This window comes from Larus michahellis, chromosome 9 (genome assembly GCF_964199755.1).
Source record: "Larus michahellis chromosome 9, bLarMic1.1, whole genome shotgun sequence".
In the NCBI taxonomy this organism is placed as follows: domain Eukaryota; kingdom Metazoa; phylum Chordata; class Aves; order Charadriiformes; family Laridae; genus Larus; species Larus michahellis.
In genome coordinates, this window is record NC_133904.1 from 40,698,731 (window position 1) to 40,725,328 (window position 26,598).

At 37.2% G+C, this 26,598-nt stretch overlaps 1 protein-coding gene across 2 annotated transcripts; it reads left to right on the plus strand.

The window, feature by feature from the left end:
- Nucleotides 1-26,598, plus strand: CUL4B (cullin 4B). Of its 2 annotated transcripts, XM_074601943.1 has the most exons (21): nt 1-112; nt 923-1,438; nt 4,179-4,294; nt 9,072-9,175; nt 10,206-10,275; nt 10,760-10,833; nt 11,865-12,027; nt 12,125-12,214; nt 12,499-12,581; nt 13,711-13,778; nt 14,939-15,057; nt 15,855-16,047; nt 17,166-17,270; nt 17,569-17,679; nt 18,405-18,490; nt 19,306-19,413; nt 19,673-19,786; nt 20,763-20,868; nt 20,943-21,115; nt 21,644-21,796; nt 23,010-26,598. In XM_074601943.1, the coding sequence occupies exons 1-21, from the start codon at nt 100-102 to the stop codon at nt 23,103-23,105; spliced, it is 2,661 nt and encodes an 886-aa protein (XP_074458044.1). In that variant the 5' UTR covers nt 1-99; the 3' UTR covers nt 23,106-26,598. The 2 variants fall into 2 exon arrangements, with proteins under 2 accessions (XP_074458044.1, XP_074458045.1); XM_074601944.1 differs by lacking the exons at nt 1-112; nt 9,072-9,175; nt 10,206-10,275 and having other exon boundaries at nt 765-1,438.

The window sequence follows — 26,598 nt, forward strand, 5'->3', positions numbered from 1 at the left end:
CACGCGGAGGGCGGCGGCCACGCCCCCTCCCCGCACGACGCGCCCTGCGCCGGCGCGCGAGGGGGTAAGGAGCGTGCCCGTTAGCAGCGGCCGGCCAGCATGATCACTTCCGGTAGGTCAGAGGGCGGCGGAAAGGAGCGGGGGGCGCCGGCGGCAGCGGGGCCGCCGGGCCGGAGGTGGGGCCCGGCCGCCTCTCCGGGCCGTCCGGCCGCGCTTCCGGGCGGCCGCGCCCCAGCATGCACGGCGACCGGATGTGCCGCCATCTTTAGGCTCCCTCTCTGCTGTGTATTGACAATAACAAGCCCCGGGCCGGGCCGTCCCCCCTCGGGAAGCGCGAGCAGGAGGCAGAGAGGGGGGAGGCGGGAGCCCGAGGAGAGCGGGCCGCGGGGGGAGAGCGGGCCGGGCGGCGGCGAGGGAGCGGGAAGCGTGTGGGGCGAGGGGCTGGAGCCGAGGCGTGAGGGAGCCGCGCTCAGCCCTGCCCGCTGCTGCTCGGCGGAGACGAGGCGGCCGGAGCAGAAGGGGAGCGGAAAGAAAAGCCGGGGCAGCAGGCAGCCGCGGTGAAGTACTGGTGTTGGAGAGAAGAATTGAAAGAAGCTAGTTGGGTGTCGAGAGGCAGGACTGGAGACGCTCCGCTGAGAAAGGAGTAAAAGCAGGAAAGCAGAGACGAACTACGCGAAGAAACAAAGTAATAAAGGAAAGGGGAAGATACGAGATAAAGTGATTCCTCCGAGAAAGAAGAAAGCGAAGGAGAGGGGATACGGAAGGACTCCACTGATGAGAGAGAGGAGTTGAAAGACATCCCCCCCCTCCCCCCCGAGAGACACCAAACAGACAGACTCTCAAACTCTCTCTCTCTCTGTCACACCACAAGGATTTGATGCCCCTCAGCCTGTTCACTTCTGTGTGTTCATGTTTCCCACAGGTTTCTCTTCCCCCAACCCCCCAGCTGCAGCCCAGGAGGTCAGACCTGCCACTGATGGTAATACCAGCAGCAGCTCCTCCTGCAAGAAGAGAAAATTAAATAACAGCAGCAACAGCAATTCTGAAAGAGAAGAATTTGATTCCATTTCTTCCTGCGCCTCTTCTCCTTCCAAAAACACCTCATCATCTTCCTCCATCATCAGCACCTCCTCGTGTTCCTCCTCAGGGGTTGCCTCCTCTAACCATCACCTCCAGAAGAAGCTGCGCTTTGAGGACTCCGTGGATTTTATTGGACTAGATGTAAAGATGGCTGAAGAGTCTTCTTCCTCCTCTTCTCCTGCTGCCTCTTCTCAACAGCAGCACCAACAACAGCTTAAAAATAAAAGCCTTTTAATTTCATCAGTGGCTGTGGGGCACCATGCAAATGGCCTGACCAAAGCTGCCTCCTCTACTGTTTCCAGTTTCGCCAACAGTAAACCTGGCTCTGCTAAGAAATTAGTGATCAAGAACTTTAAAGGTAACAGGCCATAATTTGTCATAACCTATGGGGAGCTGACGCTCAACTTTATGTTTTGTTTTCAATGTGAAAACCAGTTGGCTTTCAAATAGCTGCAAGTTTTACAGGAAACGCTTTTCTGTGGTGAATGTTTCAATACTTATGTAAAGGGGGAATAATGTTTTATGATGCATACTTGCCCAGTCATGTACACATCCTGAGCTACACTTTGCTGCTTGGGATTATTTTTCAGACTGCTTTCACTCTGTCTGTTGAGAAGGCCATAACTTGTATGTTAGATGAAAGCTTTTATTACATAAGTGTGTAAATCACCTTTCTTCAAACTTTTAACATTTGATATCTCTTTTCTAGTAATCCTGGTTCAGGATTGTTAGTTGTTAGTATGTATTTTAGCCCAGTTTATGATAAGTCTTTTCATGAAACGAATTTTTTTTAAAGTGGGCCTGAATCTGTATGTCTTACCTCTATCCGTGTTGTCTGTTTATAGGTTAATCTGCCTGTGCTTAGTTTTAAATGTTGAAACTAAGGTGATTATCAGGCTATTATGGCGGATTTCCTTTCTGGTTTCCCCACTTGCCTTTAATGTAGGTAGTTCAGATTTTTGCTGAGTGTTTTCCGTGCAATATCCTTGCTGTAATATTTATTGTTTAACTCTTTAATGTCTTTTCTCTGTCTTAATATACTCTCACTTTACAAGCTTACATATTTTATAAATTCTCTCAAAAGATGTGTTTGAGATTCTTGAATATTGTTACTAGAGATAAACTGTAGCAGAGAAATGAAACTTTTCTGCTGGGATGCTGCTTCATTTTCTAGTAAACAAAAATACAAATAGGTGTAGGCAGAAAGCTTAGCTAAAATTCTGTCTCTTTTTTTCCCTTATAAAGATGGGGAAATCCTGGGGTTTTCTTACTTCCTGCCTCTTGCTATCTTCTAAAATAGTCTGATAGCTTGCTTTCTTGGGTTGTTTTTATTTTTCCGCCATGTGTTTGGGGGTGGGGGGTAAAAGATATTACTGACATTAAAATTAATTTGTAAATACACAATTGATACAAACGTTCTGTAGAGATATCACAGAAGGTAAGGTTTAGGATTATCTTTGCCACTCTAATGTTTTACAGCAATTCATGATCACAGTGCAACTTTTTGCTTTAAGGTCCTCCTAATTCTCAAAAATGTTCTTCACCCATCACGTCGTCATCATTTAATTTCACTGATTATTTTAAAATTTATACTTGTGATGCATGACAGTGAGGAATAAATGCCACTTTTCAGTTGCCTGTACACCATTATCTTTAAGGGAAGTCAACTTTTCATGTTTAAAATATTTGTTAAATGTCATGGATTGCATGGTGCTGTGATCATCATTGCTTATGAATTGGTATTTGAATCACTTGCCTAAAAAGGATGTCTCAAGAATCTGCCAGCTTTGCTTTTTATTTGCTTTCAGATGCTAAACTGAGTAATAATCTTAAATTTATTGTATTTATCTTAGTGTGATAGCAGTAACATCCTTTACAACTTAAATAACTTTCTAAAATCCAGAATCTTGATATTTACTGCTGAGTTGCATACTCATTAGTTGCTAGTGAAAATAGGCAAGTCTTACTTGTAGTTAGTTGTCTCTTTAGATTCGTATACCGCTGATGTTGGGATATTGTCAATATGTAGGAAAATGCTTAGGAGGACCGAAAAAAAAATCATTTCTCTCTGCTATTTCTAGAGAAACCATAAAGCTTTATAATTTCTTTTTCACCTTTGGTATGTAAAAGTTGGTTTTAATAACATATAAACTCTGGGCCAGTTTCACCTGTTGGTGGCATGGATGTGCATGTGACTTCCTCCCTAAACATTTTCCTCTTTCCTTCTCCATTCGGGAATGTGCTTATTAGAACAAAAATGGTTATTTTAGCTAGTTATGATAACACACAGAATTTTAAAATGGTCCTGTTGCTCTGAGGATGTGACTTGGGGAATCTCTCTTAGCCTGTTGTAAATGCTTTAGTCTTGTTGAAGATGCTGCATAGCGGGGGCATCTCTAGAAAAGAGGCTGAAAAAATAGTGGAAAGGGTCAAATCTGCAAAGCTTGAGCTATTTGAACATTAAAAGAGGGCTTAACTCTAACAAATATCGACTGGCCACACCCAAGAGAGACGTAAATGGATTACTTCAAAATAGGAAGGTCTTCCTTGCGACCATAAAGCCTGTATTATAATTACAGTATTTCCATGCATGTTTCTTGAGGGTTTCTTTCCAACTGTTAATGCAGAGTAGGATTAATGAGCAATAAATTAAAAAAATAAGCTATATACAACTCTGCATCTTTTAATCCATCACTTCTGGCTTTTATGTTCACTTTCTTTTAGCTGTGCTGTCCTGGTAATGAAAAAGAGTGTAATGAAGATGTAGATTGTTCTTGCTGGTTTTTAGCCCTTTATCCCATCTTGAGCTGCTCAGACACAGTATTGTGATTTTTATAAATCACACATACTGTTTGGGCTACAGATGCTGTGATATGTATGTGAAGAGCAATGCTGAATTCTTACAATGCGTTACTATTTCAAATGTAAATAAGATACTGCTTTTACACTAATGCTTTTTTTTTGTGTAAGTATAAATTAAAATCTAGACCATCAGCCTATACCTCTTTCTTCTCAAAGCTACAGTTTTCATTTCTGTAAAAGGTAAAATGTTCTACTTTTTCTAAATGCTTTCTCAAACTATATAATTTCTTTTAAAGATAAGCCCAAATTGCCTGAAAACTACACAGATGAAACCTGGCAAAAACTGAAAGAAGCTGTAGAAGCTATCCAGAACAGTACTTCAATTAAGTACAATTTAGAGGAGCTCTATCAGGTAAGCGCTTCAAGTAAAAGCGCTGGGGTGGGGGTTTTGTTTTGTTGTTGTATTTCTTTTGCTTAAAACACTTTTGATACAGTGGTAAGAATATGACATTATGCTTGATAGCTGCTTTTGTCATTGAAAAACTTCATCAAATAGTTTCTCAAATTTTAAAATCATCAGTAAAAATTTCACAGGAGTTAATATTGAACTCGGAAATTTTTTTACTTGCCACTACATAATCTAAGGTATGGTTTCCCTTGCAACAGTTGACAAGAATTAAATAAGGCAAGGAACTGTATTCCCTTTACTGTTTTGGGGTTTATGGTGTGTAGCTGCTATGGGAGAAATGTGAAATCCTAAAACGTTGGTTTTTAGGTAAGAAAAAGATGATTTATGTTAAAATATAATCCTTGTTCCGAAGGCAGTATCTGTTCATGATTGGGGATCACAAATCATTTAAAACCTGAAAATTTTTGTTTGACTTCTTGAAAGTAAATAGAATGCTATTTTTCTTCATGAATTGTATTATTTTGGGTTGATTGTAGTTTTTTATCATTCATCATTCTGTCTATTCTAACAACTGAGAATCAGAATTTATTCCCAGTAACAGCTCTGATTGTTTTACCTTAAATGTTTTAGGAAGTGATCAGACTTGAACCGCATTTCCTAACTTTTTTTTTTATAAGCTCCACTTCTGCTTTTTCAGATGAATGTGTTAGAGAGACTTCTCCCCTTCCTCACCTTTTCCCTACTAACTTCGTGGTACTTGCGGTTTTAGTGGCCTAGCAACAGTACTGCTTTAGCTAGGTATTAAGAAGCACTTATACTTCTTACTCTGCTTTTAAAGCCTTTACTACCTGGTTAGTTGTTTGATTCATTCCTCTGTGTCTATATAGCCTTCTCTCCACCTGTTTTTAGTGTCTCTTCTTCCCCTGCCCTCCCCTTTTCAATAAAAGTTGCATTTGGGTATGACTGATTTCTGTGAAAAGCTGAGGAGAAAAATCCTGTTTGCAGAAGGTTTGGGGGCAGATTTAGGGAAGGATAAATTGCCATTCCTCATGGAACCAAGAACCTCACGGGCCAAGTTCCTCAGTTCAGCGCATTTTTAAGCTCATTATAATCTTTTATAAGGTTCAGTTTATCTAAAAGCAGCTTTTTTAACACTTCGTCAAGATAATGTATTGTTAAAGTAACAACAGTTATGTTACTTTTGCAAAACTTGGTGAAACTAATAGCAAATTACAATCCACTGTATTGGCTGGTATTGTAAACTACTGACCCTAGACTGAACAACAGAGCAAATAACTGTTAATTAAATATTTGAAGGATATCCAAAATTGTTTTAAAATAGAAAATTCCATTGAAAGCCTTGCTTCTCCTTCACAGTTATCACTTAAATTTCTGCTCATTTTTACCACAGGCTTAATTTAATGTTGCTTGTGCTCAAAAAACAAAAAATAACACTTTTTTCTTTTAAATCTCAGTTTTAACATTGTAATAACTTTTCAATGAAATGGAGTGCAATCAAGTATGAAAATTTTCTTATAAATCTAGAAAGAAACTTATTTATTTAAAAATAGTCATAAGAATCACTAGTGTTTTTAAATGCTAACTAAACTAATGTCATTTCTGAACAGCTGCTTGGTAAATGGATCTGATGCCAAATATGCCTTGGCAGACACCATTATCCAAGCACAGAGGGGAATTGCAAAAGAGTCTGCAGAAGTTCTGCTGCAGACCTCATAATAAGACACTTCTTTTCTTTAATGGAGTTAAACTTACTGAGTTTGGTTTAACTTTTGTCTGTGTTGGAAAATCCCACTGAGCAAACATTTTGAGGCTTTATTTCCGTGTGGGACACTAGCGTTGTACTTTGTTCCTCCCAGCAAGAGAAATGATATACATCTTTGAGTAGCTGGAGTGCTACAGAACTGAAAGCTTCTTTATTAGAATAATTTTCTTTAGATTAGTAGCAGAAAATAGAGCTCTAGATCTTTGGTACCAGATCCCTAGTTATTTTTTTTTTAATCAATCACAGAGTTAAGTTTGTCCGGAAAGTTCTGATTTTTCTCTCATCAGAGCTGTGTTTAGTTCTTTTTTCCTACTTTTCCCCAGCGCACAAACCCAGGTGTAGATGCTGCAAGTTAAACAAACAAACAAAAAAACCCACCAGAATATATGTTACACAAAGAAAATATGATGCTTTGCCTTCGGATGTTCTGACCATCTTCAGGGCACAGATTCCCTGATGAAAAAGCTTTATTCCACTAATTCAGAAGAAGATAACTTTGTGAACTACAGCCCCTAAAGTTGTTGAGGAATTTTTGATACTTTACAATTATTTTTGTGTAACACCAGTAGTTAAATTTACAAAGGATAACATTGCAGTAGTGGTGTTATGCTCCACAGAGCAAATCCTAGTAAAAGGTTTTGTGTTGCGTGCTTAGAAGGTTTAATCTCTTAAAAAAAGAAAAAAAAAAAAAAGCCAATTGAGCAGAATTCACAAATCAAAATTAAAACATTTCTATGGATGTTATCAATGAAGATGTAGAAGTTTTGCACTTGATGTTCAAACATTCAGTGTTAGCAGACGTGTTTAACATCTTGGAATTTCTGATTCACAAATACAAAAGCACAGCTTTATATGAACACTACATAAAAGTAAATGTGTATTAATATATATTTACTTATTTCCCTAAGAGTTGATGGTATGCATGTGTCCATCTGCAGTGCAGAGGCTAATTCTCTTGAGGATTTGGTGTAGCATGGTTAAATAGTACTTGTTTTGGTAGACAGCTGTTACAAAACTGTTGGTACAGCAAAATGGCCACTGATGTCCTCTGCTGCTAGGTAGAAGCAAGACTAACTCTGGTTATGCAGGTGACTAGCAAGTTCTATCTAAAACATTCATCTTCCCAGCTCTCAGTTGTCTTCTCCAAAGTAAGCAGGAGGAAAGAAGAAACCTATTTGTTGTGCTTGCTGAAGGTCTGATCAGGCTCTTCGAACTTAGTGTTTTCCATCTCCTTTTTCTTCTGAAATCAGTGTCACAGTTATTTCCTGTTTTGCTGCTGTTCATTTAGAGCCTGATCATTTAGAGCCTGACCCTGATACAAGAGCAGAGTAAAGTTGAGCAGTGTCCATAACCTGCTCTGAACAGTGAAGTGTAGAATATGTTTTCCCATCACAACATTGTATTTTTTGGGGGTTTCTTAAGTGTTAAGGCTGAGAGTTGAATTTGTTACTATTTTCAAGTATGAAGGTATGTACACTTCAGTGATAATTCTGGCTTTCCTAATACGCATCATTCAGACCTGTTTTAGTCTTAATGGGCATGCTTACTCTCTTGCTATACCTGTTTGTTCCTGACAGTAAGCTTATGCAGGTTTGGTTTTGGGGGTGTTTTGTTGTTGTTGTGTGGAGTGGTTGTGTTGTGGGGGTTTGGTTTTTGTGGTGGCTTTGGTTTTGGTTTCTTTTTTGGGTTTTTCTTGGTTTGTTTTTTTGGTGGTTTTTTTTTTTTAACTCCTCTATGTCCTAGAGCCAGTATTAGTAGTGCACTTGCTCTAGAGAGTTGTTTACTGTTGATACTGAGAATGATTACTGTTAATATCCTTGGGTAAACTGAGGAGCTCCTTGTTTAGCTATTTCGATTGTTGCTGTGCTTTTAGTGGTGGCTGCTTACTGTTTGCTGGTGGCTTCTAGTGGGACTCTTGGGAAATATTCTGGGGGTCTTCAGCGTAATGGAGTAGATCTACTCTGTATATTTCTGAACTAGACTGTCCACGCATGCTTGCCTGCGGTTGCTGGGGAACAAACTTGATCTTCCAGTCCTTTTTTTCCTATGAGTTGGTTGTACTGTCAACTGAAGTATTTTCAGTTTAATAAATAAAATCAGGAGTCATTAAATATCATATATACTTCTCCTATCTAGCTTCTACAGATGTTTTACAGAATAATCACATATTGTGTCTTTCACCAATACACAGAGAGTTAAAGTTGCTTAGTTGCTTTACAAATCTGGGCAATTGGTATAAATTTTGGAAAAGTCCCGAGTTATGCTTATGAACTTAAGCTTGTTTGCTTGATCAGTTTCCAGGACGTGTTCCCATTAAACTTACTTTCGCTTCTCAATGTGAAGCACAGCGACAATTCTTCTAATACATGATTATGATCTAGAAATCTGAGATTTGACACTGTAAACATCTGGAATGCTACTAAAAATTGTTCAGGATTATAACTAAACTTATTCAGGCAAGGGGCTGATGGATGGAGATATATCTATATAGATATACATATGTATATGCATGTACTTTTGTGAATGAGAGAAGCTTAATCAAGGAAAGGACTGCAAAGGGAAATAAGGCTATTGGTGCTTTTCTGCTATGATTAGTGTGAGTTGCAGATCACAGCAGTTAATAAAATTAAGACCTTAAGTGTCTGCTCTGATGTATGAAACCCAGCAAGCTGCTGGAACGTATTAAACTAACATCGTTGTTCTTAGAGATGCAAGTCCTGCAGTTCCCTATGACATACCAGTGTTCCAGCTGAAATTAATAAACTGTAAACTGTTCAGGGCCTGGCCTTCCTTTGTCTCTGATTACCATTATAGTGCCATGTCTCTCTGGTGCTTTGCATGCAGCTGTTAACTATGTTACAACTAAAAGCTGGTAGATAAGAGTGAGAAGCAGAAGAATTCCCTCATTGGTTTTGGGTTTTTTTTCCCCCCTTTCCTTGTAAAACTACATATAAGAATATAAACAATTTTCTTAATATCCGTTTCTCTTTACTTCAGGCTGTTGAAAATCTCTGCTCCTACAAGATTTCTGCAAATTTGTACAAACAATTGAGACAGATCTGTGAAGACCACATTAAAGCACAAATTCACCAATTCAGAGAATATCCTTTTTTTAGCTGTTGACAAGCCAAAATGCTGTTACCTGCCGGTGTGTGGTGACAGATTTCATTGACTAGTTCATGACAGTAGGCTGTGGTAATCTGAATTCCTTGGTTTTGCATAATTGGGTCTGTTTTCATTTTTTTGTGGGACCTCAAGGAAAAATATTAGTTCCTTTATGTCTGTAAGCATTTGAAAAGTTTGTGAGAAAGTTTCATTGGTATTTATGAAACGCTTTGACTTCTTGCAAAAGCTTTTATTAGACTTAACAGCAAAGCTTAAAAAGGCTGTGTTGGCTATAACACTTCAGGCTTTTTTATATGTTGAACTTGCCATGCTCAGGTGAACAGCCAAGTATTCCAACAAGTAGTTCATGTTTTCTTTTTGAAAAGTGCTAGTGGTCTGGCAGCATTCAGTATCTGTGGTTCTGAGGATCTAAATGGCTTATTTTCAAAAGTTTTTTGAGTTGAATCGCAGAATCACAGAATGGTAGGGTTGGAAGGGACCTCTAGAGATCATCTAGTCCAACCCCACTACCAGAGCAGGGTCAAATTGAGATTTGAATCAGATTGAGATCCTGTTAAGTGGATATTAATTAGTACCAGAACTATGCAGTGAACTGATTAAACGTTAAATTTCAAGGACAAAATTTATCTCTTGAGGTTATCTCTTAGCATGAGCTGAAATTATAGTACCTGCGTAGTGGTGGGCTTCTACATATATTGTGGACTTCTGGTTTTTGAGGTGTGGGGATGTGTATGTTTGTTCTACTCCTCAGTGATGGGGCATGAGACAAAACATTGAAAAGTATTTAGATCTGTTTTTTTAAAATTGTTCAAATCATTTTGATTTCTCATATTAACACAAGGACCTTCATTAAAAATAGACATGTTGCCACAATTTAAGTGGTTCTTTTTGGGAGTAGGTGAGTCTGTTGTGCTCTCTGTTAAATGTCTTTAAAAAATAATAATGTTGGTTCATTTCATTGCTAACACTACCTATTAATCATACTTTTCTTAATGATTTCTTTATGGATTCATTGGATAGTGTCCTTTTTCTAAAGAAAATAGACAAATGTTGGCAAGACCACTGCAGACAAATGGTAAGGGTTTTTATCTTTTTAAAGAAAACCAGTTGCCAAGTCAGCTTATCTTTTTCCTAATTTTCTTCCTTTACAAACATACTGTGATTCTGAAACATTGTCTTAAATTCATATGCTTCTCTGTGAAATACACTATATCTAGTTTGTTAGAAATTGAGCCTTGAAAATACTTCTGTAGTGTGTTTCTTCACATATTGGTCTGATCTTGGACACACACACACACTCAATTCCCAACTTGTTTCTATGCAAACCTTTCTTCTTTTATACCTATTAAAAAGGAGTTATTCTTTTATACAGAAAGATGCTAAATGTCACATTGATCATCTTGCTGATATTGGCAGAATACTTTAAACAAATCAACGCTGTCTAAGAAAGTACTGCCTGAAACCAGTCAGTGGGATTATTTTTTGTTGTTGTTGAGCATAATTTGTGTTGCTCTTCAAGAGTAAAATGATTGTGGCTTTTTTATTCCTTCTCATAACAGATTATGATTAGAAGTATCTTTTTGTTCTTGGATCGAACTTACGTACTTCAGAATTCAATGCTGCCATCTATTTGGTAAGGGCACAAAGAATAAAATTATTGGGGGTGTATTTAAATTATCGCATATATCTTGCTGATTTTCAGATTTTATTTTTTTTTAGTATAAATTTTATAATGACCTGTAAATTAGATGGTGAATGCATACATGCTTGTTGCAAAGGGAGATTTTACTTTTAATAAATTTGCCATGAATTACAACATTCTTCTAGAATAGCTGTGATAGCAAATTTCAGCTAAGTAGATATCAATGTCCATTTTGCACAGTTAAAAGAAAGGGCCTGTTCAACAACTGAAGTGTGAGGGTTTGGGTTGACCTGTTACTGGCTTTAATGTGCATACTATTCAAAGTTCTGTGAGTATTTTTAAAGGAAAAAAAAACTTACCTAAAATAAAAGCAAGTTACTCTCTTTTAGACTTCAACCTGTGTTTTAATAATTAGCAAATACCGTACAGTGCCTTTGGCACTACCTTAATTACTTTGCCAGAGATTGAAGGAGTGGTGGGTAGAGAGCCTGCATTTTCCTAAAGATGTCCAGACCCAGCTTCAAGTTCGTGGAGGGTTTTAACTGGGATGCCCAAAGCAGAGATCCTTGTCTTTCACATCACTGAGTTTAAAGCTCTGCCTAAGAACTGGAGATTATAAAGTGATGGACATAAAAGACTATTGTCCAACAGCATAACCATGGAATCGAGACCCAGGATGACATTATCCTTTTCTCATGAAGGCTGCTGTTCATTCAGTTTCCATCATCCTGCCAACCAAGTGAAAAATAAAGATGCTGCAAAAGTTAGGTGGTTATTTAGGAAAAAATATATGCTTTAGTCTTTAAAATCTGTAGCTTACTGTTGATGTTTTGTCGTGGTTTATTTTAGTGTTTATGTGTTCATTTATCTTGAGTGATTTGGGGGCAGAGGAATGAAGAATTTGAAGAATGCTATTGTTTATTGGTTTTTCTTATTTGATCTAGATCAAATTTTATTAATAGAGAATAATTGGGGTTGATTCTTATGCAATTTATTGAACAGCCTTTATTTTCTTTTTGTAGGGATATGGGGCTAGAATTGTTCAGAACTCATATAATCAGTGATCAGAAGGTTCAGAACAAAACTATTGATGGCATTCTTCTGCTGATTGAGAGGGAAAGAAATGGTGAGGCTATTGATAGGAGTTTACTGCGAAGCCTTCTAAGCATGCTTTCTGACTTGCAGGTGAGTAAAATTATTTCACCTTTAAACAACTAAGCAGCTCAGATTTTTTAGTGCTCTGTAAGCTTTACCCTGGAATGCTACCTTGTTCTTTCCCTAGATTTATCAAGACTCTTTCGAACATAGATTCTTGGAAGAGACTAACCGCCTGTATGCAGCAGAGGGACAGAGACTTATGCAGGAACGAGAGGTATTTTGAATGTTTAACAATATTTGTTATGCCTAATGACGAAGCATTTGTCAGGGAGAGGAACTATTCTGCTGCCTTAGCCAGTGTGCAGGGCATTAATGTGACCTTTATGCCTTATACTGTGAAAAAGCAAATTCACATTTCATTGCCTTCAGTCACAGTGCTAATGATTCCTGCTTAAAACTGGAGCTGCTGCTGCTGTCAGATCAGTATTGTATATTTTTCCCCCCCTGCTTGGTTGTTTGGGTTTTTTTAAATATACAAAACTACTCTGGCATTTTCAGGTTCCAGAATATCTTCATCATGTCAACAAGCGCTTGGAAGAAGAAGCAGACAGGATAATCACTTATTTAGATCAGAGCACACAGTAAGTGCAACGTTTCTTTGCTTGGTGTTGTTAGCTGTTTGTCTCTTCTTCTGTTGAGGACCATCTAATAGCTACAGTTTATTTCAGTTATTGACTGACCATCAAGTGCTTCTCACTTCCCATAATTTGTTGTTTACAATGAAGCACTGTCTTGGCTCACACAGCTAACATCCTTTTCTTCTAAGCCACTAGTTATTTTGATACAAACATTGTTGGGCATTTGGCTGGAGGAGAATAGGCTGCCACCTCCAGTCCAAAAGTCACTTTCTTGCCGAAATGCAATTAATCAGCTGTTGTATTACCTGAAAAAGATAGGACCTGGAACAGAGAATTCTCAAGCTAAAGGCTCTGAATATTTACATTAAAATATTTGCATATTCTTTATGGAGTGTGGGAAATTATTGCATAATGTCACTCTTCAATCTTTTCTACTTAGAGGCAGGATTTCCTCAAACATGATCAAGTGGAGGTCATGACTGGTACGACAGGAGAAATGTTCTCCTAACATAAAGCCACAGCTCTCATGTCTGAGAGAAAATGTAGGTCACTAATGTAACAAAACTCGCTGAGCAAGTGGTAGCAACTTCTTAAAGAGCAGGTACAGAGGATCTCTCTGAAAGGAAGGTGTTTTATTGCTACCATAATACATTTGTATTTCCTTCCTACTTCAGCTGTTAAAAAGATTTACCTTGTTTAGTGGCTTCCTTCTTCCACACTAGTATTAGTGGCCAACTCCCTGTTTTAATTTAATACCTCTTGACTCATGAGGTGTATTTTTTCTTCTCCTTGGTTTGTCTCCCAAGACACGAATCTCCTCCCACAAAGCAGGAGAAAGTGTATTCTTTGAGAAGCTTTTACCCAATTTCTTCACTGATGGAATCATTGTCCAGCTGCCTAGAGGTCACGTACAACAGGCTTATTGTGTGAATTCAATCCTCAGTCAGCAAACAGAAAAAAAGATTACTTAGTGAGGAGGAAAAAGAATAAATTAAAGTGTATAATGATGTTAGGTCCTTGGCCACAGATAATTAGAGTACTCCCAATAATAAGTGTAGTTAACAATCTCAAAAGAATTTAAAACTGTCAATAATGGAAAAAGGAAAAGTAATTCTAAACATTTTTTCTATAGGAAGCCACTAATTGCTACTGTAGAAAAGCAACTTCTAGGTGAACATTTAACAGCCATCCTTCAGAAAGGTAATCTTCCTTCTTTATAGAAATGTTTCTAATTACTGCTTTGGGGCTTTCAGTTCCTGTGTGGAAAAAGAAAGTGACAGATTCATGTGCTGGGGGAGGACACAAGCTATGTCATTTTCTAACACGCTTTGCTTCTCAGTGTATGAAATAGCACAGACCGTTTTGAAAGAGGGCAAGTACCGTTCTCCTCATCAAAGTTAAGGAGATGCAACGCTGGCTGCAGATACGCAGCAAAGCAAAAGGAAAACTAGAATAGGGGACTCTTGAGTTCAATGTGGTTTTAGTATTTTGAAGACTTCAGATAAAGGAGTAGCCTTCGAATTATGGCTGTACCAGAAAGGGGAAACGTTGATTGCTTGCTGCTCGCAAAAAGCAGCTTGTTTTAAAAATGTAGTACAATTTGAGCAATGAAGTACATTCACTCACTTCTGCAGTAGTCCCTGTGGAGTCAGGTGACCCTCACTTGCTCTGAGGGGTAGTCTGGAAATAGATACGGGTGCTGCAGGAGTTCAATAACTAAAGAAAATCATCAAGTCATTACTAGCCAGATTCTGGAAGAAACAGGTATGTGAGCATTTTCCTGCACGTCTGTAACAGACTCTTTATTGAGAAGGATATCAAGTTTGCGATATTTACCCATCTACTTTCGTAGAACCTTGCTGTGGAGCATCAGGCCTTCTCTGACAAAAAGTTAAAAAGTGAAGGGTGAAGATATTTCTTGGCGCTGCTTGCCTTCAAACATCTTTAAAATTCATTTTACAGCTGGAATTGAGACTCGGAGCTCTGTCTTGCCAAGGAACCTTTCCTACAGATCAGTAGAGCATGAATATTTCAAATCTTTAGGGCATAGTAAAGCAGAAATAAGCAAGGGTTTACGTGTATATGCGTACTTTACATGTGAAGTACATATAGCCTAAGATATCCAGTGCAATAACAAGGGTTTTAAGGTTTGAGACAATTCAGGTAGCCGTTCTGTGTTTCACTGTGAAATTAGCTGGCTTAAAAAAACCAAAACCCCAAACCAAACAAAAAACCCAAACCACCACTAATTGCTTGATTAAAAAATGCTAGCTTTGAAGAGGTCTCTTACTGTAATAATATGCTGCGCTTCCTTTGGATTACTCTGGTTCTAATTTCTACTGAAATTCTCTCATTTGCAGGTTTAAACCACCTTCTTGATGAAAACCGAATTCAAGACCTGTCTCTTCTATATCAGTTGTTCAGTCGTGTGAGAGGCGGAGTACAGGTTCTCTTGCAACACTGGATTGAGTACATAAAGGTACTGTTTCTAGAAGTCTGGTACAGATACCACTATAGTATTGATGGGGTTTATACACAGATATTTGAGTCATCTCTATAAACTGTTGCATTTTTCTAAGAATTAAAGACTACTTGCTTATAAACATATTTAATGGGCGGCTTTTGAAACTGCACTAGGAAAAGTACAGTAACTGTTCTAGCCCTACTGAAGAAAATATTGAACGTTCAGTTGAGTTATTGAACTCCAAATAAATTTGGAGTTTTTATCTTGCTTATAGTTAGTTGTGGGGGACAACTATATTTCTCCAATAGACGTTTTGGTAATGGCAGAACATTTCTATCTTCTTCCTGGTAAAATTTCATGTCAGAATGAGTGGTAGCTTAAGTTACCAACCAACTGAAGTTCACAAAGCACTCGAATATCACTTAAGATGTTCCTTCTTATTACTCAGTGAACATGTTACAAAAAGTATGGTTGTTGTGTAGGAGGGCTTTGTAATGTCATAGGAGTACTGTTAAATAACATTGAGTTTAGTGGCAGCTTTTCCTGTGTAAAACCTGAGGATATAGGTGTTTAAAAAGAGTGTGTTAATTTTGTCATGCTTAAGTTTATTTCTTCCGACAAAAGTTCTGAATCTGTTCGCTTATTCATAGGTTGGTTTTTAAATCAAAATACTTCATAATGCTATTACTTCTGTTGTGTTAATGGAACTAAATACCAAAAACAAGACATTACAAAGATAACTTAGGCTTTTACAAGTCTTGTCATTTAAATTCATTATTCAGGCTAATTGGAAAATGTGTTTTATTTTGCAGGCATTTGGTAGCACCATAGTAATTAATCCAGAAAAAGACAAAACCATGGTCCAAGAACTACTTGATTTTAAAGACAAAGTTGACCATATTATTGATGTTTGCTTTCTCAAGAATGAGAAGTTTGTAAATGCCATGAAAGAAGCCTTTGAAACATTCATTAACAAAAGACCAAATAAGCCAGCTGAACTCATAGGTATTTTTCTTCAGTTTCTTCCCGTGTGAGAATTTGGGTGGGGGACAAGAGGGAGTTGCTGATGCAGCTTACGGATGGGATATGATAGAATTGTGTGTTTAAAAGACGTTCTGCACAATGCATTGTCAAACTGGGGATCTACTGTGCCTTATTATGCAAGTGAATTATTTGATAGGATAGCATTAAACATTAAGAACAAGCTCTATTCACCAGTTCACTGGCTAAGCTTTAGGAAAGTGAAGAACATGATAACTTAGGCATTCCAGCAATTGACTGGTGTTCGGATGTGAGAATACTGCTAATAATTCTGCTTTTTCAGAAGCTTACATAACTGTGCCACCAACACATGCGCACAATAGCTCTACGTAGGGGCTCTACATAGATACCTATGTTTTAAAGTATCAAAGTGAAGAGAGATGAGGATGCACTGTACCCTCTCAGATTATAAGGAGAGAGAGCCTCTGTAGTTTTCAAAGAATGATATTTACGAATTTTTGCATTACAGGCCTGGCTCTCTGCACTTTTGAATATCTTAATTGTTTCTCCGCACAGTGAATAATACCTGCTTTGCAATCTGTTGGGCTTGTGGAGTAATGCTTTCTGCCCTCCTTTTTTTTTTTTTTTTTAAATTAATTCACTAATTGTAACGTGCTTACCAAACCATTTGAAATTAAAGCAAACAGTAATCTGCTAGAGAAATTCAGCAGTATAGTCAATAGTCAACACATTTAAAAAACAGGCTTACGTGTTTTTCTTCTGATCTTTTCACTTCTATTATAGCTATGTCAATCTATGGCAATAGTGATCATAATATGGACCACGATTTTTTACATACACAAATATCTCTTTTAACATTATGTATGCTGATGAAGTTAAGATGCTTATCTGAAAAAAGAGATTAGGCTATAAGGTTTTTATAACTTTATATCCTCTATGAAAATATATCAAGCTAGCTGTGGTGAAACTGATTTGAAGGTAATTTCAGCATCTCTTACGTTTCGAGAAGATTTCACAATATTAGAATTCTTTTAAAGTTAAAAAATATATTGTTTCATTGTGATACTAAGCACATGCTAAACTTTTTATTCTAAACTTTTTATTCCTCAACACTCTTTTAGCTAAATATGTAGATTCAAAGCTTCGTGCAGGCAACAAAGAAGCTACTGATGAAGAACTTGAAAAAATGCTGGATAAAATTATGATCATATTTAGATTCATATATGGTAAGTATGGCTTTTTTTTGGGGGGTATAGCTGTTTAATCAGTAACATAAAGGTACTTTTGCAATCTGTTTGCGCTTTCAAATGTTCGTTCTCTGTAGATGCAGTTTGCTGCTGTAGTGCTGTTTAACTAGTTTGCGTGTTAAAATGCTGATAACAAGACCTGACTCAAAAATCTGTGGAAATCTTAATGTGAAGGCCCTTGTTAGTTTTACTGAGCTTTGAATTGGGCCTCTTGTAGGTAATGTTTGTTTAAAAGAAACAATGATTTGTGATCCCTCTCGAATCTCATCTCTTACAGGAAAAGATGTCTTTGAGGCCTTTTATAAAAAAGATCTAGCAAAGAGACTATTAGTTGGGAAGAGTGCATCAGTAGATGCTGAAAAATCTATGCTTTCCAAACTCAAACATGGTAAATAAATATCTTATCTATCTACCTGCTTGCTTTCTTTTCAAAATGGTTGTTTTAACAGGCCTCCCCAGAAGTGCTTTGTGTTTCCCCTTTACATGAGGGCAAAAACCTGGTGTGCAGGTCTTGAATGACTGGTGGATTTTGAGGAGACTCATTTGCTTTTAGTTTTGTAATTACAGCAGCAATAGCCAAAAAACAGGAGCTTAAAGTCCATGGTGTATCTTAGCCTGTGGGGTAGGTTCCCTGCTGAATAAATCAGTGATGTGCTCAGAGCGTGAGGATGGCTTCTGTTTGTTATTCACTCTGTATAAAGTCTGAAACATGACACTGACAGCTAGTAGTCTTCTAGTCTGGTCTTCATTGTTTCACAGGATGGAGTCTTGGAGTGGTAAAAGTAAGATTTTTAGAACTTGATCTTGTTCCACCATCAAGAGACAGTTTGGCAGGCAGCTGATAGGGATTAGAATTGTCATCTGAGTGACAGGTTGGAGTCGTGTCCTAAGATGAACAGTCATGTCCACATGCAAAATAGCTGCCACACTAGAAATTTTCCCCCTTCTTGTTTATAACCTTATTCTATATCTTAATTAGAATCCAGGTCTTTATGTAAGAACATATGCTGAATTAGGTCGTCTTGCTTCAAAGTACATTCTGATATTTAGTATGACTACTCTATGGTGTTGAAAATAAAGATTAATTTTTAAGACTTAAATTTTCTCTTTTAGAATGTGGAGCTGCTTTCACCAGCAAACTTGAAGGAATGTTTAAAGATATGGAGCTTTCAAAAGACATAATGATACAATTTAAACAGGTACTGCGGGAAGGCCTGCCATGGCTCATTCACTTACTTGCTTTTTGAATGAGTTACACTCAGAAAGCCTATCGAGAGGCTGCAGGATGTCTTCACTTGTGAAAATTTCTATTGTAATTGAGTTAAACTCCTTTTGAGTTATCCCAGTTGTCTGTAATTTTCTTTCACTGCAAAGAAGAGGACTTTGTTAGGTGATTACTTCCAAAAGGAGTGAACAAAAGCCCAACTGGGAAAACAGTCTCTACTGAAAATCAGATGGAATCCATTTCTTAATTCTGTGCTTTTCAAAATTGTAGTGAACTTATTATTGGTTTTCCTGAACAACAAAGCAAAAAACCTGAAACAAGAAGCTGCTTAAAAAAAAAACAAACAAAAAAACAACACAGTAATAAAAGAAGAATCGTAAACTTATAAAAATGTTTTAACACCAGTTATAAAGCGTTTTTAACACCACTATGTTCTGATGGACTGGCTTGTAAGTTTTTGCCCCTTAGTCCTGGTGCTTCTGTAATGTTTTGATTAAAAGCATATTTTAACATTCTTTCTTCCATTCACACATAGTTAGGTACACACCTTCACGCCAACCTGCTAAAACACTCTGCTGTTTTCTTCCTTCATGGAAGTGCCTTTAGAGCTTCGGAAAAGTGCTTTTTCTTACCCTAATTTTCTTGTATGTAACTTGCAGTTTATATAGCAGAGACATCATGAGGTAACTTGTCTTCTGTGCTCTCGTAATGCCTGTTATAACTAACTTTACAGTTCTACCTGAAATGTGTTTAATAAACGTTGCTTTATTACTTTGTTTCTTTGTGCAGTATATGCAAAATCAGAATGTACCTGGCAACATTGAACTAACAGTGAATATTCTGACTATGGGTTATTGGCCAACCTACGTGCCTATGGAGGTCCATTTACCCCCAGAGGTAATGAATATAGATGTAATAATCCAAGTATCAGCCTATCAGTAGTGTATCTTGATATCAACTGCAACTTGGTTTTAAATATGCATATAAGCTCTAGAGAGAAATGCAGAGGTGTCTTTTAGATAAAGTTTGTTTTCTTTTCTTGCAATGCCCTTCATCTTTCTAAACCTTTGTTTAAGGCTTATTTGGTTTTGGCGGATGGAAGGATGCTTTTAAAGTAGAAATTTGTTTTAGTGTTTTGGGTTGTTTCTTTTTTTAGATGGTAAAACTGCAGGAGATTTTCAAGACCTTTTATTTAGGAAAACACAGTGGTAGGAAACTTCAGTGGCAGTCAACACTAGGACACTGTGTACTAAAAGCAGAATTTAAAGAGGTGAGTGTATTGTTTCTCTTATTCCTCTTGCTTTGCCAATTCCAAGTCTCAGTTGTGCTTTAGGGATATATTGGGAAGGTTTTTTTGTGCTATGATGGAAAACTTATCTCTGTTTTTGCAATTACTTTTTAACTTTTGACCTCTTGCTATCATTTCTGTCATTGATCGCTTCTGAAATAGATGTAGTAAGGTCTAAGAAGATGTGTCCAACTTCTGTATCGGTGGCGGGGGGGAAAAGTTCTTGGTTACTACTTGGGGAAAATATCCAGTGAGTTTAGTTCCACATCAAAAATGGCACTAATTTTTATACTATGGAGGGAAAAAAAAAAGAGGCCATGTTCCATAGATGACCTTACTTCAGCTGACAGCATTAAGCTTCTTTACAGTAAGTTTTTCACTACTGAAATAAAGAAGAGTTTTGGATTGTACAAGAACACAACTGTTTTTAAGGGGCTTCCAGTTATTCCCCTTCAGCATTTTCTTTCATGGGCACAAATATATTTCAAGAAAATTCCTCTTGGAATAGGAATGCTTTTACCAGTTCTATTTTTCAGAAAAATGTTAATGGTAAAACAAGTATTATCAAACTTGGTTATTTCAAAGATCCTATGGTCCCTAATACTGTGTTTCTTAAACTAGTGTTTGTGTTGCACTTTCACTTAAGGGTCTTTCAAATTGTAATTTTAAGCACTCAGTGCTTTGAGATTTGTTTGAGTAAATTGATGCATATCTTGTCTCTTTTTTGTCACTGGATATAATAGTCTAACCTTCCGACCTCTAGTTTAATCTGCATTCCATAGTAAACACAAGGTGACCAGTTACTTTTGTTATTCTATTCATTTGGGAATATGAAAGAATAATTGCATCCTCTAAGTGGAATAATTGACATAAGAGTGACTTGTTCCTCTCCCCTGCCTAAAAAAAAAAAAAAAGGAAAAACCAGCCTAGTGATGTTTGTTAATTTCCTTTGTGACAGGGCAAAAAAGAACTTCAGGTCTCCTTGTTCCAGACTCTGGTGCTGCTCATGTTTAATGAAGGAGAGGAGTTCAGTTTAGAGGAGATAAAGCAAGCCACTGGGATAGGTTGGTATTGAAAACAGCTGACTATTTCCAAGTGTGTTTACTAAAAAAGCCTAAACAATTTGTTTCTGCTTTAGAGGACGGAGAGCTGAGAAGGACCCTTCAGTCTCTGGCTTGTGGTAAAGCCAGAGTACTGACTAAAAGTCCCAAAGGCAAAGATGTGGAAGATGGTGATAAATTCACATGTAATGATGATTTCAGACATAAGCTCTTCAGGATAAAGATCAACCAAATTCAGATGAAAGAAACGGTATATTCTTTTTAATCCTCTGGGGTTTAGATCCTTGGGTTAAGTATCTTGTTGCCTGCCCATTTACAAGCTTTTTTCCTCTCAGTTATAATGTACATACTCATATCTCTGTAAAAGTTATGCGTATAATGTGGATTATAGCACATACCTAACAATAGCAAGACTTAAATAGTAACTTAGACATCAGTGATGCTAGATGTCTCTAAATAAGGTTGTTAAGATAATTTTCAATTAGTGAATGTCTTTTCACCCTTGATCATTCCGTGGAGCTTTACTGAGTGATTTGTGAATGTAGAAACAAGTTCACAGTGAATGCTCCCTGACAGCCAACCAATGTAAAGTCTGTGCAAAGATTTTAATTCCTTGTACAAGTGTTTTTTTAATAATCAGTCTCTATATTTGTAAAGGATTTATGTCAAATATTTGACAACAGACATTTTACTGTCTTACACTAAAAATTGTCTTAGAGATACAAAGCAGAGTTGTTTTGACAGTTCTCTTTAAAACTTTTCTAAATGGATCCCTCAGGTAGAGGAACAGGCAAGCACTACAGAGAGAGTATTCCAGGACCGGCAATACCAGATTGACGCTGCAATTGTACGAATCATGAAGATGCGCAAGACACTGAGTCATAACCTGCTTGTGTCAGAGGTCTACAACCAGCTTAAATTCCCAGTAAAGGTGTAGTACTGGTTTTTCTTCTTCTAAAACTTTATTACTACTTTTTATATTCCCTGGCCTGTCCTCAGTTAAACAGTCCTTCTGTCTAAAACATGCATCTCTCTACTATTGGGAAGGACAAATACTCACTTTCAGAAATTTTTGAAGTGACAATTGCATTCATTTATCTGAATATTACCTCAGGCTTTTAATAAGTTGTTAAAACCTATTACCAAGGGCTTTCAGAACCAGTCTATTAGCAGTAACTGTGAAGGTAGCTCTCCTTGTACAGTGTTCTTGCATTTAAGTGTTCTGGCAATGCATTCTTGGGGACAAGGAGAAAAATCATTCAGATATGTAATGCAGAATTGGGTTTGATTCTTAATTTAGTTGATACTTTTTAATAAATTAGTAACCAATAAACATAGAGTGGTTTTTCCAGACAGATTATATTGGTTAATATATATATATACACACATATATATGGAATTAAAATTAGGTATTGGTACATGTCTCAAAGCTAAAGCCCACAGTTGCAATATAAAACGAATAGCTTACTTATTGTGTACAAATGGAAATGGATTTTCAAATAGACAGTGATGCATGGGTTTGAGTTCAAACATACAGTGCTTTCTATCTTTGGAAATGTAAAATAAAAGGTACTGCTATGTCATTCTGTTTTGTTACCACGTTAAGTTCCTGCAGGCCTGTAAGTATTGCATAAACTGCAGTTGGGCTCTGCAGGGTTAAACATAATTTAAATGCTTTTCATCACTCTATCATGAGGCATTTTTATAGAGTACTTCACCCAACAAAATCATAAGGCACCCAAACTGTTGCAGAACTCACTCGCCTCAAGATAAAATGAAACTTGTACCATCTTTTGCCAGACAAAAGTCAGAAATAGAAACACTTTGGTACATAATGCATGAATTGCAGTTCTTTAAAATTGCAGTTCTTTAAAGGAGAGTTCAGTTTAAACAGCAGCAAATATCTTTCTCTGCTGTAGAAGTCTATGCTTAGCTGCAGGTGACAATTTTGTAACTTTCTCTTCAGACAATTATATGTTGCAGACTTGACAAGTTTTGATGCTCTAAGGAATTATTTTTTCTAAATTGTGATTTCTGTTTCCTCATACATCTTAAACAGCATGGATATTTGCCTTAAGTAGAAAGAAAGAACCAAGAAACTTTGACTGCAAAGTAATAATGCTGACATCCGCTTTATTTTACAGCCAGCTGACCTTAAGAAGAGAATAGAATCGTTAATTGACAGGGACTACATGGAAAGAGATAAAGAAAACCCGAATCAGTACAACTATATTGCATAAACATATGTTGGCCTTTGTTTTACTGCACACTTGGTGTCATACACAGTTGCCAGTGGATAAACTAGCCTGTTGATCCCGTTAATTGACTTTTTATACTACCGATGATTGAATGAAAGCAGTGTAATGGAAAAGTATAGTAGAGTGGACTTCTTTCAGTGGTTAACATGCCCATTTAAAGAGTACTATTTACATTTTAAGAAGAATGCTGTTGAACTCTTTGCATGTTATTTAGTAAGATGTGCAGACAGCTGAAAGAAAGTACCTGGTCTCTGTGATTCCATTTGTCTCTGGGTCTGAAGAGGAGTCCCTTGATATATGACAGATGTCTTTCACACCTTTAAATGGAAACAGAAGGTTAATTAATATAAGAAAATAGCCTTTAAATGCTTAAACTGCATGCAAACTTTTAATTTACTGTACAGAATGCATTTCAGTTAGTAACATACCATTGGTTTGGTTGATTGCCCACACTTGGATTTTTCCCTTGAGGGAGGGAAAATGGGGAATAAGCCAAGCTATGCTTATTGCTGATCTAATGGAAAATATTGTTGGTCTCAATTAAGACAAAATGGTACCGATATAAAACAATGTATAAAGTTTGCAGTGTGGGCATATATACTGTATATACAAACACTGTTCTTAACTGCTACAACAAAACAAGTTCAGATCAGATTTATATGGCTTGCCTATAAGACTTAGTGTTCACCTTTGGGAATTTTAAGCATAAAACAGCCATAATGGAAAAAGTGACAGTTTTTACTAGTCATGGGTAGGAGGCCTTCACCTCTTGGCAGCAATACTCTAGAAAAGAGAATCTATTTGCAGGTATATATGAAAAGCCACACTATTCTTGTGGTAAAGCTGTAAGAACAAAAATTACAAATGGATTTTAATACTTGTTTTGCTTTGCAACATTCTAAACTTGAACTAACCTCAAGGTTTAGACAGGGCAGCTCTTCTAAGACTGCCCTGCTTTGGATTGCTTTAACTTAAAGCTTTAAGAACTCAGCCCTAGATGTGGCAGGCCTCCTAGAACCCAGAAGCCTACCTCTCATATAGAAAGTTAAATATTGCTACAAGGCATCTAAAATATATTTTCTTAGATGACCAGAGAGCATTCTTTGCATCTTTATAAGACGTGGGAGAATAAGTCACTTGAATGTAGAGCTTTGTTTCAACAAAATGCTTTTTTTTTTTTTTTTATTGCTATAGCAGCATGTGCCAGGAACATATTGGGGGGGGGGGAAAAAGTGTCAGCAGAAAAGGTAACTCCTCCACATAACAGTTCTTCCTTACCCAGACAGGCTTTAGACCTACGATCAGCTGTGTTGCAGAGCATAATGAGAAACCTCATCCTCTTTCAGGCACTGATAGTCCTGGGGAATACCAGATACTTCTTGAAAGCAAGATGTTACTTTTATTTAATGGCAGTGTAACTTAGCTCTCTACGATCTATAACTTTTATCACTGTGATGCCACATTCAGGGGTGTGCATGTGTGAGAGAGGGAGAGTGTGTGTATGTGTGTATATTTTCTATCTGACACATCCCATCCTTGTTGCTTTTTTGATCTACTGTTTAATTCCATATTTTCTCCAGCTGTGTTTTCTCTCAAGCTCTTTTATATGCAGTCCTCAGCTGACAGAGGAAGCAGATGTCTTTTTTTCTCCTACTAAATTATTTGCTGTCACCCTCTACTGTTGTACAGCTCTTTGTGATCTGCAGAAAATCTACCTTATCGTTTGACACTATTGCAGCATAACCACTGGTAAACATCCAGGACCACCCTTGCCTCTGTAAGAAAAATACTAACAGTAGAGTTATCTGTTAAGAAACTTGAAGACTGCTCCTGCAAATCAAGTATTAGTTCAAACAGAGATCCACTGGGGAGGAAAGAACGCCCCCCCCCAGAAAAAACCTTCTGTATTTTGCATTCAATGTTCCTTTTTCTTGTATGTGTGTTGTATCTTTAGCCAATAAAAGATTCCTTTTAAAAAGGTGTTTTGCAGAAGGAGCATAAAACTTAACTCTTTGGGAGACAGGAGGTGATGAATATCAATATTGAACTGGTTTCATTCAGTCTGTTGTAGCATATAAATCTAACACCACTAGATGTTTAAAATACCTGTTCTGGTAAAATCCTCCCTCATCAGACAAGTGTGTTGCATTCAGTCAAACTAACCAGAAAGGTCTGAAAGTTTATTTGATTTTTATCACATCCATTTCAGTAACTTAAATGCAGGAAATTATTATCTAGAAAATGTCCTCAAATATCATCAAACTTCCACGATCTGAGGCAGACCCTAAGCGGCAATCTAGTTAAAGCAACCCAAAGAATGGACTTTGAGAACTCTGGCTAGGCCGAGAGAGGGGGTGAGAGAGGGGAGGGGAGAAGGCTTCTCCTTCTTGCATCTTCATGGGGTTTTCCCAAGAACTTGTTCATCTCTTCTGCTAAGGTCTTGCTCATTCCTGGTTAATGACAAAGCTGCAGCCAAGATTTATCGTACAACTCTGCAACTTCTTGCTGGGATCATGTGCCTGCCTATTGAGCCATATATATCTCTATAAGAAAAAAAAAAAATTAAAGTGGGCTTGGACCACAACTCATCTGGCTATAACACAGCTTGTCTGTGGCCACACATTTTTAATCTTGACTCTTGCATGCAGTTTATAGCACCTTGTTCATAAGAAATTGCAGTTTATTCTTAGAAATATATATTTTAGGTTTTTTAATCTTTATACCCATAAATGGACTATTTTTTTGTCTTGGCTGGTTTAAAAAGTGACCATTTTGTTTAAATGCTGTAATTGCAAATGTGTTGTAAACCTTGTTTTGTTCTATAGTTTACACAAAGGTGCCAAAGTAAATAGTTAATAAAACAAACAAACAAACCCTAGCAAATTGTTAAGTTGCTTTAGCTGATTTTCATATTTTGGTCTTTGCTTTTTTTTTTGGTCAGTCTTTCATTTTTTTCCTAGACATATCATTTGCCCTAATGCTTTCTTTAAAAAAACAAAAGTGCATCTAAAGAAATGTTCAAATACCACTTTTTTAGTGATTTCATATAGTAGGAAGAATATTTTCTTTGAAACGTTACACTAAAATTGTAAGAGTACAGCAGCATTCAAAAATGTAATATACTTTTTGTATAACAGTTCTTCAGAGTATGTCTGGAGTGGGGGGGGAGGGGGAAACTAACCCTGTTACTTTTCAGAAGCCTCTTCACTCGGCTACCAGAATATAAAATTGTGCTTTTTCACTGCATCAAAAGTTATAGTTTATGCAGACTTGCAAACAGGGCATGTGTCACCGTTGCATCCTTCGATGCAAAAAGCAGCAAAACCTTTTTTATGTTTCATAAGTCTGATATGGGTACAGAGAGTCTTTCTTAAGTTGGTAAATAATGTAAATACATGTCCTTTCAGAGAGTGAGTCTGTTATCTAGGTATTTTGTGTCATTTAATAAATATTAAACAGTTTTGTGTTGATAAAA

Excerpts from the sequence above, each read along its gene's own strand:
- CUL4B (XM_074601943.1), top strand. Across the intron at positions 15,058-15,854 it reads ACTGGATTGAGTACATAAAG|GCATTTGGTAGCACCATAGT; the intron begins GTACTGTTTCTA and ends TTTATTTTGCAG. Across the intron at positions 21,116-21,643 it reads AAATTCAGATGAAAGAAACG|GTAGAGGAACAGGCAAGCAC; the intron begins GTATATTCTTTT and ends TGGATCCCTCAG.